The sequence below is a fragment of the Halictus rubicundus genome, chromosome 14 (genome assembly GCF_050948215.1).
Source record: "Halictus rubicundus isolate RS-2024b chromosome 14, iyHalRubi1_principal, whole genome shotgun sequence".
In the NCBI taxonomy this organism is placed as follows: Eukaryota; Metazoa; Arthropoda; class Insecta; order Hymenoptera; family Halictidae; genus Halictus; species Halictus rubicundus.
The window spans coordinates 6,793,230-6,809,929 of NC_135162.1; the positions used below are offsets into that span (position 1 = coordinate 6,793,230).

The 16,700-nt window shown below is 43.9% G+C and overlaps 2 protein-coding genes across 2 annotated transcripts in view; one reads left to right on the forward strand and one right to left on the reverse strand.

Moving 5' to 3' along the window:
* Qin (tudor domain-containing protein qin) overlaps positions 1-16,700 on the forward strand; it is a 416,046-nt gene that overhangs the window by 261,052 nt on the left and 138,294 nt on the right. The window lies entirely within an intron of this gene.
* LOC143361124 (uncharacterized) overlaps positions 1-16,700 on the reverse strand; it is a 145,897-nt gene that overhangs the window by 5,909 nt on the left and 123,288 nt on the right. Inside the window, exon 2 of the mRNA XM_076800415.1 lies at positions 15,531-15,773. Within this exon, the coding sequence (XP_076656530.1) occupies positions 15,531-15,773 (243 nt within the window). The remainder of the gene's footprint in view (positions 1-15,530; positions 15,774-16,700) is intronic.

Genomic DNA, 16,700 nt, shown 5'->3' on the forward strand with positions numbered 1-16,700 from the left:
ACGTTTATTCCATGCGGGTACACGGAATCTCTTCCGGTGACAAAACAGGTCGGACAAGCTGGCGGAAGGTGCGAATTTCGTATGGATGTCACTGCGATACGGACGAGTTTGCGACCACGGTGGAAAGTGCACGTTCCATTCTCTATAGAGTCTCTCATCGGCCCCCCTCTTCCTCCCACCTTCATCTCTCTCTCTCTCTCTCTCTCTCTCTCTCTCTCTCTCTCTCTCGCTCTCTGAGGAGTTGGTTCTCGCCTGTTAGCTCCGTCTCTGTTCCACGGTAACAACAAGCGTATATATACCTGGGCCGGGTGGTGAGATCCACGCGATCCGCCACGTGAAACTATGCTGCTCGTCGAATGAGATTCGAACGGCTATGGGGCAGAAACGACGAGCTACGGGGAGAATGGTAACGCGGTGCCAGAGATGGCAAAGAGCGGGGCGTCAGGGGGGAGGGAGAGAGAACCGTGCAAGGGCACCATATTGATGCAAAGTTGTTTAGACGCACGCCGACGACCCCCGGGGGGCAAGGGAGGGGGAGGGTTGAGCGAAAGCTCGTATCGGTCCGGTTATAATTCCGTAAGAAGCTTTTTTGCCATTCGAAACGATCTCCTGTAACTAATGTAATCTTCTGTCGTAGCACGAGAGCATACACCCGTCGCATGGAATGATGGTCTGATATTGTGCTCTATTGTTTTTTGTCATTTCGGGAGAGATGCATTTCGTTTTCTGTTCGTGAGAATTTTATGGATAATTCGGAGTACCGGCAGGCATGGTTTAATTGTTTATTTAAATCGCTTTGACACTTTGTTTACGGAGCATTAAAAGTGAGTATTTTACGTCACTTTATAAAAATAAGAAGAACGTGTCTGTCCAAGTTTTCAGTCATTTTTTTAAATAATATATACTTAAGGAAATCAGTTTGTTGAGTAATTCCACGTAGGTGGATCTTCACAATCTCAATAATCATTTTGACGGGTCTCGTAAACCTAGTGTTAATAATAGTGGGTCGTCCTATAAGTTCGTGCCGTGGATATGTTTATATTATTCAGCATTGAAAAGTATTTTAATGAAGAACCGCAGAAATTTTTATAGTGACGATTTTATAATGTATTTCCAAAAAGGTCAGAAGAGCTTGTGGAATAAAAGGGTGATTACATGTATTTTATTTTTAGAATTTAAATGGTACAAGAGTGAACGGCACGAACTTATGGGACGACCTAGTATGTAACGTTAACTGGGTAAAACTTTTATTTTAATATATTAACCCTTTGTGCTCGGAACTATTTTATCTCGGAAACTATATATTTCGCTTTCTAATTAATCTCGCTTTTTCTATCGCTTTCTAATTAATTAAGAAAGGGATGCTTCAATTTTTATAAAAACACTTGCCTGGTACACTTACATACATTAACGCTAGGTTTACGAGACCCGTCAAAATGACGGGTTCTAATATTTTTAATTTACAATTATTGAGATTCTAAGGATGCATACATGGGAAATTATTTAGCAAATTTATTTCTTTGAGGAATATATTATTTTTCAAATTTTGCTAAAAGTGTGGACAGCACGATCTTGTTATTTCTATAAAGTAATGCAAAATGGTCGCTTTTAGTGCTCCGTAAACCTAGTGTTAGTGCTGGGAGAGACGCACCTACACAAAAGCAAGAACCAGTACAAAGAATTTTGTCAAAACACCTTTGTCACTATTTAAGCCGATACTGATACTTAAAACCATACCATAAGAAGGTAATAACTAGACTGCGAAACTTTATGCGTTTATGGCTTATAAAAATTTTCAAAAAATCCGAGAACATAAAATTCGATAGAATTTAGTACGACTTTTATATATTTTGCATCTACAAAGGCTATCACCACTAAAAATCAAATTCCATGTGACTCAACTTTCTTAAAATCTCTCTACAAAAATTGAAAATCGCATAAACATTCGCAGTCTAGTAATAACATTTGCACTGACCACTTGCAAAAATATTTCCCCAGCAGCTTCGAGCACTAAAAAGTTTTCATACTTCCGTTACACGTAAACAATACAATTCACGTATTCATCGATACGCGGTTATTCACAAATGTTAAAATGACATTCACCACAGTGAATTCTCGATATATGTCACCAACACCATCGAGACATACCCGAGTCGTGTTATGTTTACACTCCAAGACCCCTCAAGCTTCCCCTCAAGGGGTATACCCCGCGGTAGTGGGGACAAATCCGCGACATATATCATCGAGGCCTTGGCGACATATACCGAGAAATCACTGTAAAATAAAAACCGATGCATCCCTGCGGTGCGTGTCTCCCGAAACAACCCTATCCATTGAAAGTTGCGACTCTCTCGCTGATAATAAACAGAAGTGGAATCGAAAACTAAGAGGATTCGAAAGAAATCATTCTCCATGCCAGATTGCAGTACGGCAGCCGTTCGCGACAAGGGATTCTTGGAGAAACATTGAGAACGGAAGGGATCGCATATAGTCGTCTGTGCATCGCGAAACGATCGACGTCTCTCATCATTATAAGGAAGCCGATCAAATCCTTCGGCGTATGTTCGTTAATGGATGCCGGTGGCAACAGGCAGAGTTCATTCTTCGTAGGCGCATTACGGCGCAGAACGATACACGTGTGGAACGTTTATGATCCCGGAAAGAAGTCTCGCCGTTCGCAAGAAGCTTTCCCTTCGTATCGAAAGTAGGGGGAGTTAAAAAGAGAGGAAGAAGAAAGGAGAATGGGGTGGGGGGTAGGGGGAGGAAGGGAGGGAGGAAAAGGAAGAAACGGGGTCGAAGATGCAAGCGTACCTGCATCCTAGGGGTTCATAATTGTCCGCGATATGACAGCAAGCAACCCTCCTCCTCCTTCTCCTCCTCCTCCTCCTCCTCCTCCCCCCCCCCCGATCAAAGGAAGCGAAGGTATCTATTATTGCTGGGGACTCGTTAGGAAGAATTTGCTCGAGGTGGGAGAGAAAACGAGTGACACAGACGAGGAGGAAAACAGGCGGAAGAAATCGGCCGGGGGGGAATAAGCTTTGACTCTCGCGTGCCGGCCGAGTTCGCTTATTAATTCCAGGCCTGCGACACGAGAATGTCGGCGCGCTGTTTGTTGTATTCTCTGTCTCTTTCTCTCGCACGGACGACCGTTCTACCCGTAGAAATCCGGTCGCCCGCTTCGTAATTTCCTGCTGAAAAATTGGGCCGCTCGAGGCAAGCCTCGATCGATTTGCGTCACTTGCCCGCCGCGTTGTTAGTCATGCGAACGCTGACACTCGAAGGCACAAAAAAATTTGTGACCAACTTTGCGGCAGGTTCTACGCGAACAGCGGACCTCGTTCTACGTGAACGCGTTCCAGCGAAGGTACAGTGACTTCTCTATATATGTCGCGAAGGCGTGGGCGATAAACGTCGCGGACTTATCCCCGCTACCTCGAGAGGCCTCGGACGCCGAATCATTGCCCAGGTGATTTCTTGCAAGGCACGTATTTGTCAGTTGATACGTGACTGCCGCGCGCCTAATGGCAGCCTGTGACGTAAGCAACGTACACCTCTGTCGGCCGGGTTGCCGCATTTTAGGCGGATTTTTGATTGCGAATAACTGCAGAATTGAGCCGATATTTTTTACTCTTCATTTTCAGCTTGTACGCTGATTTCTCTGTATATGTCGCCAGGACCTCGATTATAAATGTCGCGGAATTATCCCCACTACCACAGGGTATACACCCCGAGGGGAAGCTCGAGAGGCCTAGGACTGTAAACATAATACGGCTCGGGTATGGCTCTGGAGGATACACGACGCTGGCGAGATCCATGCTTGTGACATATATCGAGAATTCACTGTATTTCGAATTTTCCCTCCACATTCAATTTTCTGTTTTCCTGGCGGAACGAGAAGGAGAAATTTCTTTCGATTGTTCGTCTCGCAGTTCGTGTACTCGCTTCTGTCATAAATGCGTACAATCACACCGCCAATAACATTTTACGCTTCATAAAAGAACAATTCAATTATTGCCATTTCTTATTACGGTTCTATAAAATATATCGCGTGGCCAGATTATTGCTTGTCCGAGCAGTATAAGCGACAATGTCACACCGATTCCCGTCAGGAACATATCGTTTATCTGCGTCATACACGCGAGTCAAAGGGTCTTCGGCGTTATCAAAATAACAGAAATGTATCTATCCAAATTGTTTACAGTGCGTTCTCGATATATGTCAACAGAACGGGTCTTGCCAGCGACGTGTATCGTGCAGGAGACATACACGTTATGTTTACACTTCTAGGCCTCTCAAGCTCACAGGGTATACCCTGGCGGTGGTGGGGGGGGGATAATTCCGCGACATTTATCATGTAGACCTTGGCGACATATACAGAGAAATCACTGTATACCCAAAGAAATAAATTTGTTGAATAATTCCTCATTCGTGCATCTTTACAATTTCGATAATTCTGAATTAACAATACTAAAGAGCTGACACTAACAGTCACTACGACTTCGGGAGCACGTGCCTTGACTGAGGAAGCTGCTGGCAAATTTTCAAGGGGCGATTTCGCGCCCTCAAAGTGAATTTTGCCAGCAAAAAGAGAAAGAACAGAATTGCGTGGCTTGTAGCTAAATATGCGCCACGCGTTCCGAAAGTTTCGTAATTTTTTGAATTTCCGTCCGTAGACGCGGAGGAACCTTCCATCAGTTTCCCGGATTCCCTGTGATCCCCGTTCGCTTCAGGGGCATACCTAACTCGTAGGTCTCATTCTCGTGCGTTTCACAGTGCACGAATGACTTAGGGGTGGATGCGAAACGCCGTCGAATCCGACGAAGACGAATGAAACGCGCGATAGAGGGCGTCGAACGAAGAGAGGAACAGGATCGAAGCTGGGAGACGAACGAGAGAGAGAGAGAGAGACAGAGAGAGAGAGAGAGAAGGGAATGATAAAGACAGAGGGGAGAGACGAACCTCGTCCCATTCGTCTGACTGACTTTATGACGATGGCTGCCACGGGGAAACATAAAACAGAGAAAGGTGGAGGATGGAGACATTTCTTCCTGACGCATACCCAAATCTGTTTGTCCTTCATTTGCCGAACAACGGGCTCTCGCTTCCCTTTCGATCGTGAATCGAGGCTACGATCCCGGAATTATGCGCACTAAAATCGTACCAGTTAGTGCTTCGACAGTCTACCCTGCTCTAGCACAGTTTCGATAGAACACGCTGATAAAGCCCCCACACGCCTCCTGCAACACGGTGTTTCTATAACGATACATAACGAACACGGTGCCTTCAACGAAAACCAAATTTTACGGCGGAACGATTCTTCGTCTGTGTTTATTTCTTCCTGAAAGTAGTAACACCATATTGCTCATGTTTTCCCGATTAAAATGATACCAAGGACGATAGGACTCCGATTTCATTTGCTCGTGTAATCCACGATTTTGTAGAACCTCGCTTATCCGAACTACGGAGGAAGTCGTTGCCACAGTGTTTTTGAACGGGCAAATCTGCTGCGAATGACGTCGTGTTTGGACTCGTTTTAATCGGAAAAATGGCGGGAGTATGCTGGTAACAATGTCGCAAAGAAATAATCAAAAACAAAATAGACCCCCCCCCCCGCCAGCGTTGCATTCTGCGGTGTTAACGATGCAATTTTTGCGTTCAGCAGTCAGATGGCCAGATACTTTCATAATTTACAGTAACCATGATCGCTTGTGTAGGGACAGTTTTAGAATGAAATAATCTTGAGAGAATACATAGCAATCGAAAATCGAAATATTCAGTGTCAGAAGACTAGTGATCTACGAGCGAATACAAAATTCGTTTAATTCGCGAGAACCGTCCAATGTAATTTTGCGAGAGGCCGAACCCTCGGAGAGAAAATTACTCTTGTAGTTAAAACGTATGTGTGTGTGTGTGTGTGTGTGTGTGCGCGTGTCCGCTATATCACGTTATTTTACATTACAAGGCGACCCCCACTTTCATTATACGGAATTTGCTATTCAAATGGTCGCGGTCCGTTCAAGGTAGCGGTTTCTTAATAAGTGCGACGGTCCTTTGTGCGCGCCGCGGCAATTTTCAAAAGGATCTAAGTTTTCCTCCGGTTACGCTGATATTTTCTTTTTTTTTTTTTTTTTTACTTTCGTCGGACAGTCGGTGCGGCGACCGGCGGCGTACCAAAACTCTTTGGCGGACGTTATGGCGGAGGGTGACGTTACGGCAGGGAGGAGGAGGAGGTGGGGGTAAATTTTCCATCTCTTTACTTCCGGTTCGATTTTCCCAGGGCGATTTTATAAAATCCCGTCTGTGTGTGGAACTTTGGCCCCCGGTGGAATCCCTGGGAGATCATCGGGGTGCTGCTCTCTCGAATGAAGATGGCGTTCGTTGTTTTCGGAATTGACCCCGGTGACCCTGGCCGGAATATGAATATGAGTACGAATGTGCTGTCTCCGTTGCATTATATTGTACAAAACTGTTGCGTCTAAGAAGTAAAACAAATACGAAATGCTGGAAGAAGAAGAGTAAAATGGTCTGTCATAAAATTGCCAATAAGTATTTGTTAATAAATAAAATTGTCCATGGTTTTGCGAATGCTTCGAGATTTATCGTACCATTAGCCTGATGCAATGATGAGAGCACACACGCGCAATAATGCAGCCTGAGTGTGTGCGCAGGCATTTAGATATAGTATAGTAAACGGGGTCAGAGGATTTCCACGTTGAATTCTAGAAATATGCCTCCTTATTATAACAGCTATTCGACAACTATTACCGAGCTTAAGCGATTCGAGGACTTAAGCAAACAACACTTGGAATTCGGTTTAGATCGATAGTGTAATACCTGAGACCAGAACTATTATTAGATTACCGAAGTTTATGCAAATTCCAGATAGCAATCGAAGAAAGATGACGAGACACAATTTCGTTCTTTAATATTCGCATAAATTGCCTCGACGTCTTTCGGAATCTTCTGCGTCGTTTCCTCGTGATTTTCCATCGAATTTTTAATTTAATTTTTACAGCGAAGAGTATCTCGGAATATTTTCAGATTTGTCAAAAGCCCGAAACTGTAAAACAATCGACTTGATCGAATTCTTTCCTTGTGTCACGCGATACTGTTGTAATTTTGATGGGAAGTGGAAAACTAGTTTGACAGTGTTTCAGCAGTGTTAAAACGAAACTGTGTGATTTATGCGGCTCGTCACGCTTTGGGTCTTAGTATTCTAACGGTATCCCAACCCCCGGAGCTATAATCGAGAAGCCTCGGAACCACGAAGCTCGGGGAATCACAATAATTGTGCTATTATCTAAAATACCAATGGAAAGGATGGGTTCGATGGTTTCAACACGGCTATACCACAGAAGATTATGCAAATGATCACTCTTAAAGAGGAGAGAGGTCTCTTGAGATACTTTAGTTTCACTAGAGCGTTCCCGGAGCCGACAAACGTTCCTCGTCGCTGTTCAACATTCTCGGCAATTCTTTTTCAATTGCCTCTTTCGCGAGATTCGCCGATCGACTAACAAATCCGCTGACGAACCCTCTAAGACAAACAATGGAAAGGAACAAAACACATTTGTGCACCAACGAAAAGTACCAGAGAGAGAGCAGGCACGGAAGTACTCGGGTCCGTGCTGTGTCGCCAGATCAAGACTTGTTCCCCCACTCCGATTCCCCCTTCCACCACGGCCCGGTCACGTGACGCGCTCCGAGCTACAGTGAATTCTCGTTACGAGTCGGTTGCTCCGTCCTGGTGACTGACTCTTAGACGAAATCTGAGGTTGTCGCCGAGCGTCGCATTTGAAATACAAATGGCACGCTGAAAACCTAAGAGTCATATCCGTCTACAAGTCATAGAATACTATGACTACTAAGCGGTAGTGACAAGAAGACTGAGAAAATGTCTTTCTCCGATACAATGTTGCACGTAGCTCGAGAAACGGCTTCGGCCCCTCACCGCGATGGTGTGGGTAGTTCCACTGACTCCAAATTGTAAGGTTGGCACTGACTCGTAATGAGAATTCACTGTACTCGCCCCCCAGTGGAGGGGATAGGCTCCACTAAGAGCGTGTAGCACCGTAAGGCTTAGATCAAGGCTTTGCTGTATTAAATTCATCCCAACGCGAATAATTTCGAAAAAGTTAGCATAGATAGGGTGTCCGATTATAAATGTCAGAGCAAACATTTCGTAACTGGTTGACGTTACAAGACAGTTTAATAAAACAAATTTGCACTGTTTTAAGTCTGCTATGAAGTGCATGTAACATTTTTTTTTTTTGCTCATGACTTTTGCGAGTTATGAAGGTCACCATCGTTTTTTTAAATTCATACTACCATTTTTTTTTTTTTAGACATTTATGAAGTAGGATTCATTTACAGTCAAAATCATATTTAGTAAGAAATTGATATTATGCATTGTTTACTGTAAACTGGATTGTAAGTAGTTTTGAATTTGACTTGGATTGTCAAACAGATTGAGAGAGTATACAAATAATATCTGATAAATCCAATCAAAATATTATCTGATATACCATATATGTCTCGTTTTCCAAATTATGGTATGGAAAGTCGACATAACACGCATAATTAATCCGATGTTCATCGATACGAAAATTGCACACAATTTTTCAAGGATGCTTATCAATTTTTTAAAACAACATTTTCCGACATGTTAGTGCTTCAGCACACAAAATGTTTCGCAAAAAAATTATTTGCTTACTTTCTCAAGCTCTTTGACATTCCAAATCAAATTCAAGAATACTTAAACAACGCATAATATCATTTTTTGTTACCAAATATGATTTTCACTGCAAATGACGCCTACTTCATGAACGTGTAAAGAAAAATGGTGGTTTGAATTTAAAAAAAGAAAAAGGATGGTGACCTTCGTAACTTGCAAAGGTCACGAGGAAATAGAAATATTTTACATGCACTTTATGTCGTGCAAATTTGTCTTATTAAACATTCTTGTGACTTTAATCAGTTAGGAACTATTTGCTGTGACATTTACAGACGGACACCCTGTATATTATACAATGGAGCACAAATAATCTGAATCGGCTTTTCACGAAATTTTTCAAACCGGCTGAATCGCGGATTGATTCGCCAAGAGGCTCGAGATGTTTTGTCCCGGGGTTAACAATAAATTCTTTCTGGCGAGGGAGCTCGAAAGCATCGATTCAATTGGTACGAATATTAACAATATTACGAATAATCGACCGGTTCGAGAGAGGTTTCGACGGAGAAAGTTGAACCGTTAAACGTTTTCCGATCTCCCCACTCCGGTCCCGTCCCTCTTTTTCTTATCGGCGAGCAATAATCTAATATTGTAATATCGGATTATGGTCTGTCGGCGCGATAAGGACGCTTAATCCTTCGTAACTATTTTTCTCGTTGGCGATCCGATTAACGGTTGTTCCCAAGACGGGTTCAGGAGGGTTTCGACGTTTCGCTCGGCCGAGCTTCTCCGCGTTATGTCGATTATCGATCATCGCGAATTCTGGGACAATGGAGGCGTTTACAGTGGCGGCAGCCCGTCCGCAAATTGGCGAGCCGTTCCACCAACGCGTAACATCCGTGAACGGACGGATATGTTTCGTAATGTCTAATCCCGGATTAGGCGAATTGATAAACCGAGAGCTCCCGCACCGTTTTATGCGATCTGGCTTGCACCGTGCGAAACGGTTTGCATTTGCAATTAGGCAACAGACATCTTTCGACAAAATGACAATTTTCTTGTGTCATCCGTGAGGACCAAATGTTAGACCACCTCGTCTTGTTAATCATTTCTCAGTGCGGTCAGTCCATACAGTCTTCTCTCGATATATGTCACAAATATCTAGCCGATAAAAGTCCCAGAACTATCCCCACTGTCGCTCCCCAAAGCTTGAGTGTCCTCGGTCGCCCAGGAGTGTAAACCTAATTCGATCTTCTAGCCGATATATGTCCCCGAGTAAACCCGTATTGTGGACATATATCGAGAAAACATTGTATACGATTTATGACAACGCTTTGTCGAGGTGTTCGTCCTCAAGTGCTGACTATATAGTTATTAATACAGTGTTTGCTCGATATATGTCCAAAACGCGAGTGTAGCCAGCGACATATATCGTCCAGGAGGTACTGTTCTTTGATCCACGCTGAACGTTCCTATTATGTTTACACTCCTCGGTATCCAAGGCCTCTCGAGCTAGATAGACCCTCACGGGGTAGTGGGGATAGTTCTGCGACTTTTATCACCCAGGTATTTGCGACATATATCGAACAAAGACAGTATCGCTATTTAAGCCGATTCTGTCGCATCAGGTGCTTCAAAGATCAACTTGAAATACAGCGTTTACTCGATATATGTCCACAAGTCGGGTCTACCCAGCGACATATATCGGTTAGATGATACTATTCTCTGACACACTGCCAAACGTAGAAAAGGACAGCGAAGCTTCTCACGGGGTATACCCCGCGGTACTGGGGATAGTTCTGCGACTTTTATCAGCCAGGTATTTGCGACATATATCGAACAAAGACAGTATCGCTATTTAAGCCGATTCTGTCCCATCAAGTGCTTAAAGATCAACTTGAAATACAGTGTTTACTCGATATATGTCCACAACACGGGTCTCCCCAGCGACATATATCGGTTAGGTGATACTATTCTCTGACACACTGCCGAACGTAGAAAAGGACAGCGAAGCTTCTCACGGGGTATACTCCGCGGTAGTGGGGATAGTTCTGCGACTTTTATCAGCCAGGTACGTGCGACATATATCGAGTAAAGACTGTACCAAGAATTGTATCGATATTTCCAGCGTGGCCGTAGTTTTCACTTGAGAATCTCTCCGCCCCAACCGGTCTGACGTCCGTCGGAAAATGTCGTAAAACCGTTTATCACTTGTAAACCGATAAGGATGTATTATTTAAAGCGGTCTCTCCACTGGAGAATCTCTCGAGGCCGGTCCTTGTCTTTCGCGTACGGTGTCTGCTTATAAAAATGATATTACAGTAACTCGCCGGCGTATTGGTTCGCGGCGGAGTGACTCGTGCAGGTCGTATCTCAACGTTGTCTGCAGATGCAAAATACGGTGTCTAGCCCCCCCACCCCTCACCCTCCCCTCCCCTCCTCCGCACTATGGCGGAGGAACGTGTTAACCTCGTTTCCCGCTATCTCCTCGGCCATACTTTCAAGAGCGGGTATCAGCAGCGCGCCAGAAGAAAACGCCGAACGCGCATCATCCTCTTCCGCTTAATAACATTTAATTTACCGCGTGAATCTTCTAATCGGCCGTTACACGCGTATTCGCATAAATCCGTTCTGCGACGGAGAGGCTTTTTGCGCGACGCTACTACCGTACAAAGCTCGCCGACCCTTCGCAGACTACATTATAGGAATTTTCCGGCCGGGAACCTTGCTGGCTGCGGATATTTCACGATCGATCGATTATCGAGGGACGAGAACCGAGGAGAGAGAAAGAGAGTGTGTGTGTGTGTGTGTGTGTCTGAGAGAGAGAGAGAGAGAGAGACTCGCGATTGCACAAAGGGCGGCAAGAAAAAAATCTCGGAGCCCTGCGTTAGGCCAGGTCAGTGAAACCCGTTCAAAGAAGCTAATGGGAGAAGGCAGACTAGCGTGACTTCTACATAACGGGACGTGGCTAAATATGAATCTACCGATCGATCAATTCTATTTTCTTCTTTTTTATCCTTCGGAGGAACATTCGGCGACACCCCTGCGAAACCCAGGTTCGCATTGATCAGCGGATCTACCGGCCATTGTTTCATATCTTCTCAAACTTTTTTTAAGAAAGTTTCATATCTTCTCGAAATTTTTAATCAATCCTTCAGCGGAAATTGCAATTTCAATGCGAAACAACTAACCCCCATCTCACAATCTCCTTTGTACAGTACATTTATTGAAACAGTTATGAATAGGATTAATAAATTTGTTTAGAATTTAAATTATTTATTAATATTTTTAATTTCACGAGAATTCTGTTGCATCAGGTTCCTGAGCACTAAACCTACCAAGCATTAACAGTATCTGATAAGTATTGCCTTATAAAAATGACAGCCCTAAATTTCTTGAGATGTCCGTAATTTTAATAAATGCTCGGACGAGGAAATTTATAAATGAATTTTTATAGTTTCAATAATTCTAAAATCTAAATCTAAATAAATCTAAATCTAAAATAAAATATATCTGAATAACTTCTAAAATTAAAAAAAAAAATAGAAAAGAAAATTAATAGTTTAGGACCAATCTGCTAATAAATAGCCTATTTTGCGTACCACAAAATAACCCGAATCCCAAATTTCTATTTTAACGTCGTCGAAGAATGGGGGGAGATAGCTTACGTCGTTATTTCTGCGTGACCGTACTTTTCACTTGAGAATCTCTCGAGCCGAGTCACTCGGACCGTCTGATCCCCGTCAACAAATGTTATAAACTATTCTGAAACGATACGTGTGTATCATTCGAAGCTCGTACAACTTGATATGATAAGCATTCCGGTTTCGAAAGGTCCCCGGTGGATTTTATTAAGATTCGGGAACGCGGGGCAATTTCTCCCGTATTTTTTTACAGTGATCGCGAAGGAACCTCGCGGAAGCGTAAGTAAAACCGTGTAGATTGGTCGTTCACGAGGAGCGGAGCAGCTTGTTTAAATTCGTCGCCGTTCCTTCGTCTTCTCCCGTCTCTCGTCGTTTTTTATACGTCCAAGTATATACGACCGAGAGCCAACGAGAGAGCGAGAAAGAGAGAGAGAGAGAGAGAGAGAGAGAGAGAGAGAGAGAGAGAGAGAGAGATCGTTCGACAAGTTCCTCGGGTTTAAACGAGCGGTTTTATGTAATTGCGGGAACGGACCGGGCTGAACGAAAGGCAAGACCGTAGATACATAGACAATTATTGCATGTCGTGGAGAGAGGTATGCCCCCGTGTATTTTCGCCGTCCCCAGCCGCGTCGAGATTGTTTTCATTGCGACCAACGACGACGTCCCGGAAAAATTGAGCTTAAGGGAGCGCGTATTATCTTCTGAGACGCGCGATTTACCTCGGAAATCCCATTCAAACCGCCCCGAATTCCGTTTGCAGTTCCTAAACTAATTTCCATCGACATTCAAAAACCGTCCTCATTTCTTTTCAGTCGGTACGTCCATTTTAATCAACTTCTCGCAACGCCAATGGAAATATTTGAAATTTTCTATAACATGGATTTTATAGATTTATAGGTTTGTACATTGATACGGAACAACTATGCAAAACGATATACAGAAAAACAAGGGACAATGAAATTTGTAGGAATTCCAATGTAAAAAATTGATACACGTCCAAACCATCCGCAAAATTAACACTAGGTTCACTAAAAGTGACTACTCTACATTACTTTATGAAAATAACAAGAATGTGCTGCCCAAACTTTTAGCAATTTTTTTAATAACATATACCCAAAGAAATAAATTTGTTGTCACCTCTGTTTTTTTAAATTGAATGCTACGTTTTTGGTAGCTGGTTTCTGATAGCGGCTATTGAGACGAATCCAACGAGGTGCAACATTAAGGACTTTGAAGATGAGCAAAGGTCATTTGACAAAAAAAAAAGAGATAAATTTGTTGTCGCCTTTGTTTTCTTAAATAGAATGCTATATTTTGGCAACTGTTTTCCGCTAGCGGCTATTGAGACGAATCCAACGAGATGCAACATTAAGGACTTTGAAGGTCAGCAAAGGTCACTTGACAAAAAAAAAAAGAGATAAATTTGTTGTCACCTTTCTTTTTTTAAACAGAATGCTATGTTTTGGCAACTGTTTTCCGCTAGCGGCTATTGAGACGAATCCAACGAGATGCAACATTAAGGACTTTGAAGGTCAGCAAAGGTCACTTGACAAAAAAAAAAGAGATAAATTTGTTGTCACCTTTCTTTTTTTAAACAGAATGCTATGTTTTGGCAACTGTTTTCCGCTAGCGGCTACTGAGACGAATCCAACGAGATGCAACATTAACGACTTTGAAGGTCAGCAAAGGTCACTTGACATAAAAATTTATCAGGTTTTTCTCTCTCGTGACGGCTACTGATCTCACCATTCTTATATTTATGTCCCGCGATATCGTCCAGACGTGTTTATTTGTCATCGCCAGGTATAGTAAATCCGCTGAAAGATGTCCCCAACGTTCTCACTCGACATGCCGTACAATTGAATACATTTGAATACAATAAATCGTTAGAGCATGTGATTCGATAAGTGCCGAAGTGATAAGAAACACTATTCAATCCGTGATAAGAGTATTGCAGCATTGCATTGATACGAACGGCAGTCACTTTGAACATCTTCTGTAAATGCAAGTTTACTTCGCCTTTTCTGTCATAAATGACCTTCGCTGACCTTCAAAAGACCTTAACGTCGCACCTCGTTGGATTCGCCCTAATAGCCGCTACATGAAAACAGCTGCCAAAACATAGCATTCTATTTAAAGAAACAAAGGGGACCTTCACATCTCCGAAGCGACTCCACCTAGGAGAAAAAGGTTGACGCTATATTACAACCCCTGTTGTCCCGTGCATCTTTCCTTTCGAAAACTTTTCTGCTACTATCACACTTTCGGAGTTATCATAGGTGGCAATAGTTAGTGCCTCGCCCTGGTAGCTCGTACAATTTTGATTCTTTTCTCTAGAAAAAAATCACGTCAAATGCCCGTAAATATATGTGCAAAATCCTGGCGCGCAAGGTCGAACAGTTTCTGCGAAAAGAATTCCTGAAGACTCCCAAGTAAATAATTGAACGGTGACAATAGTCGAACAATAGTTAACCCTTAAATGCATAGGTAAACCAAATATTAGGAACATGAATGCATACATGGGGTCCATTGAGGACGACCCCACTTACCTAATTCCTTGCTAACTTTGATTACCGCAACAATTTATTTCTGTAAAATTTCTGTAAACTAAAAATGGCGCGGCTAAAAATGTTAACACAAAATCGAACACTGGGGTCCTTTGCGGACCCCACTCATGCATTTAAGGGTTAAACAGTGCCGATATTTCCACAACGAACAATCCCGTCGAACCCATGCATCATCCGCACGCGAAACCTCCCTCTGGAACCCCAGAAATCTTCTCCCGACCCTTCGGATCACCCCTAAATCCTCGAGCATATCCGATCATCACCCGTCAGGTTCGCCATCGATCGTTCTGGGCCATCGATCCCTCTCCCGGTGGAACATCTCAAAGGTGTCAGGCGTATCATCAAAGAGCAAGAAGCGAGTGGGTAGCAAAGATGGAAGAAAAAGCAACAAACAGAAGAAGAAGAAGAAGAAGAAGAAGAAGAAGCTAAGAAGACTCGGCGTGGAACGCGCGCTCGACGTTGAAGAGAACGCGAGGGAGGCCGGAGGGACACAACTAAAAGGAGGAAATTCCAAGAGGGGCTGCTAACGGGGGGGATGGGGGTTGAAAAGAGGATCCAAAAGGGAGAGAGGGAGGGAGAGAGAGAGAGATGGGGAGGAAAGGCTCCGGCAAAGGGGTAACTTTCCGCGAGATGATCTTGTTTACGTACCGGGTATCGATTTACCGAGATCGAGGTACTCCCGCACAGAGGGGCTGAGGAATCCGGGCGGCACGGCCGGTGCCTCGTTCGTCGGATTGTTTCTTTCATCCACGTCCTCGTAGTAGTAGTCGTCGTCGTCGTCGTTGTCGTTGTCGTGCTCGTTTTCGTCCGGGTTCAGGGGTTTCGCCCTCTTCGACACCTTGCCGACCCGGTGATCCCCTCTCTCGTCGCCTCCGGTGTCCCGCACGCTCTCTGAAACACGACCGATGCCATTTAAAAGCGTGAATCGATCCCCCCACTCCCAAACCCCCTATCTTGTTCGCTACCCCCTCTCCTAGAACAGCGACGCTCTCTGACGAGCCCGTTTTTTCTTTTACTTTCTTTTCGTTTTGCGTCGTTCCCTCTCGACGAGACGCTCCGAGGTGTCGCGTGTCCTTTCACCTGGACGATCCTCTTATCCGGCGAAGTTGATTGCCGGAAGCCGGGCCAACGTCGCGAGACCATCCTCTCGGACGAAAACTTTGGCCCGCGGAGTTTCCTCGGACAACACCCGGATACCCGCCAGGCTAGCCTGCCGGTGAGCTGCCCGGACGTTAACGTCATTAACTTGATGCTGACCTGGTGGTTGGAGTGGCGGGAATGCGCCGGTGCTCGCGTCTGAGGCTAATATTTTCAACACTGAACCCACCACGGCCGGGCAAATTGAGCTTTTCATATGTCTCGATGTATGTCATTCGTTATTCGAGTACTCGATGTATGGCAGCAACACGGATCTTGCCGGCGTCGCACAGTGCAAAATGAAAAAAATGAATTTCACGTTAGGGCTATGGCTCTTGCCGTATTGGATTCCCAGGTAATGACCGTATAAGAAGTCGAAGGCAAAAAGGTTTTACTATCTATACCTGCTAAATGGTGGGAGTACAAATATCCCATACAGTCGTCTCGCAGTTTTCGTGCAGTGAACTACGTTGTGTAAAAGGAGGTGTCGAGCTTACAATTTTACGGAAATTGAATTTATTTTTGTGCGTGTACGATGGATGCTGTTCCTGGAAGTAAATACTATACGTAATGATAACATTGGATTTATATTAATTGATGTTTGGAATGTGTGAAGTGAACGGTAATACTTAGTGCACAGATTTTACAAATGTATACTAAAAGTTGTATATTCCACAATAT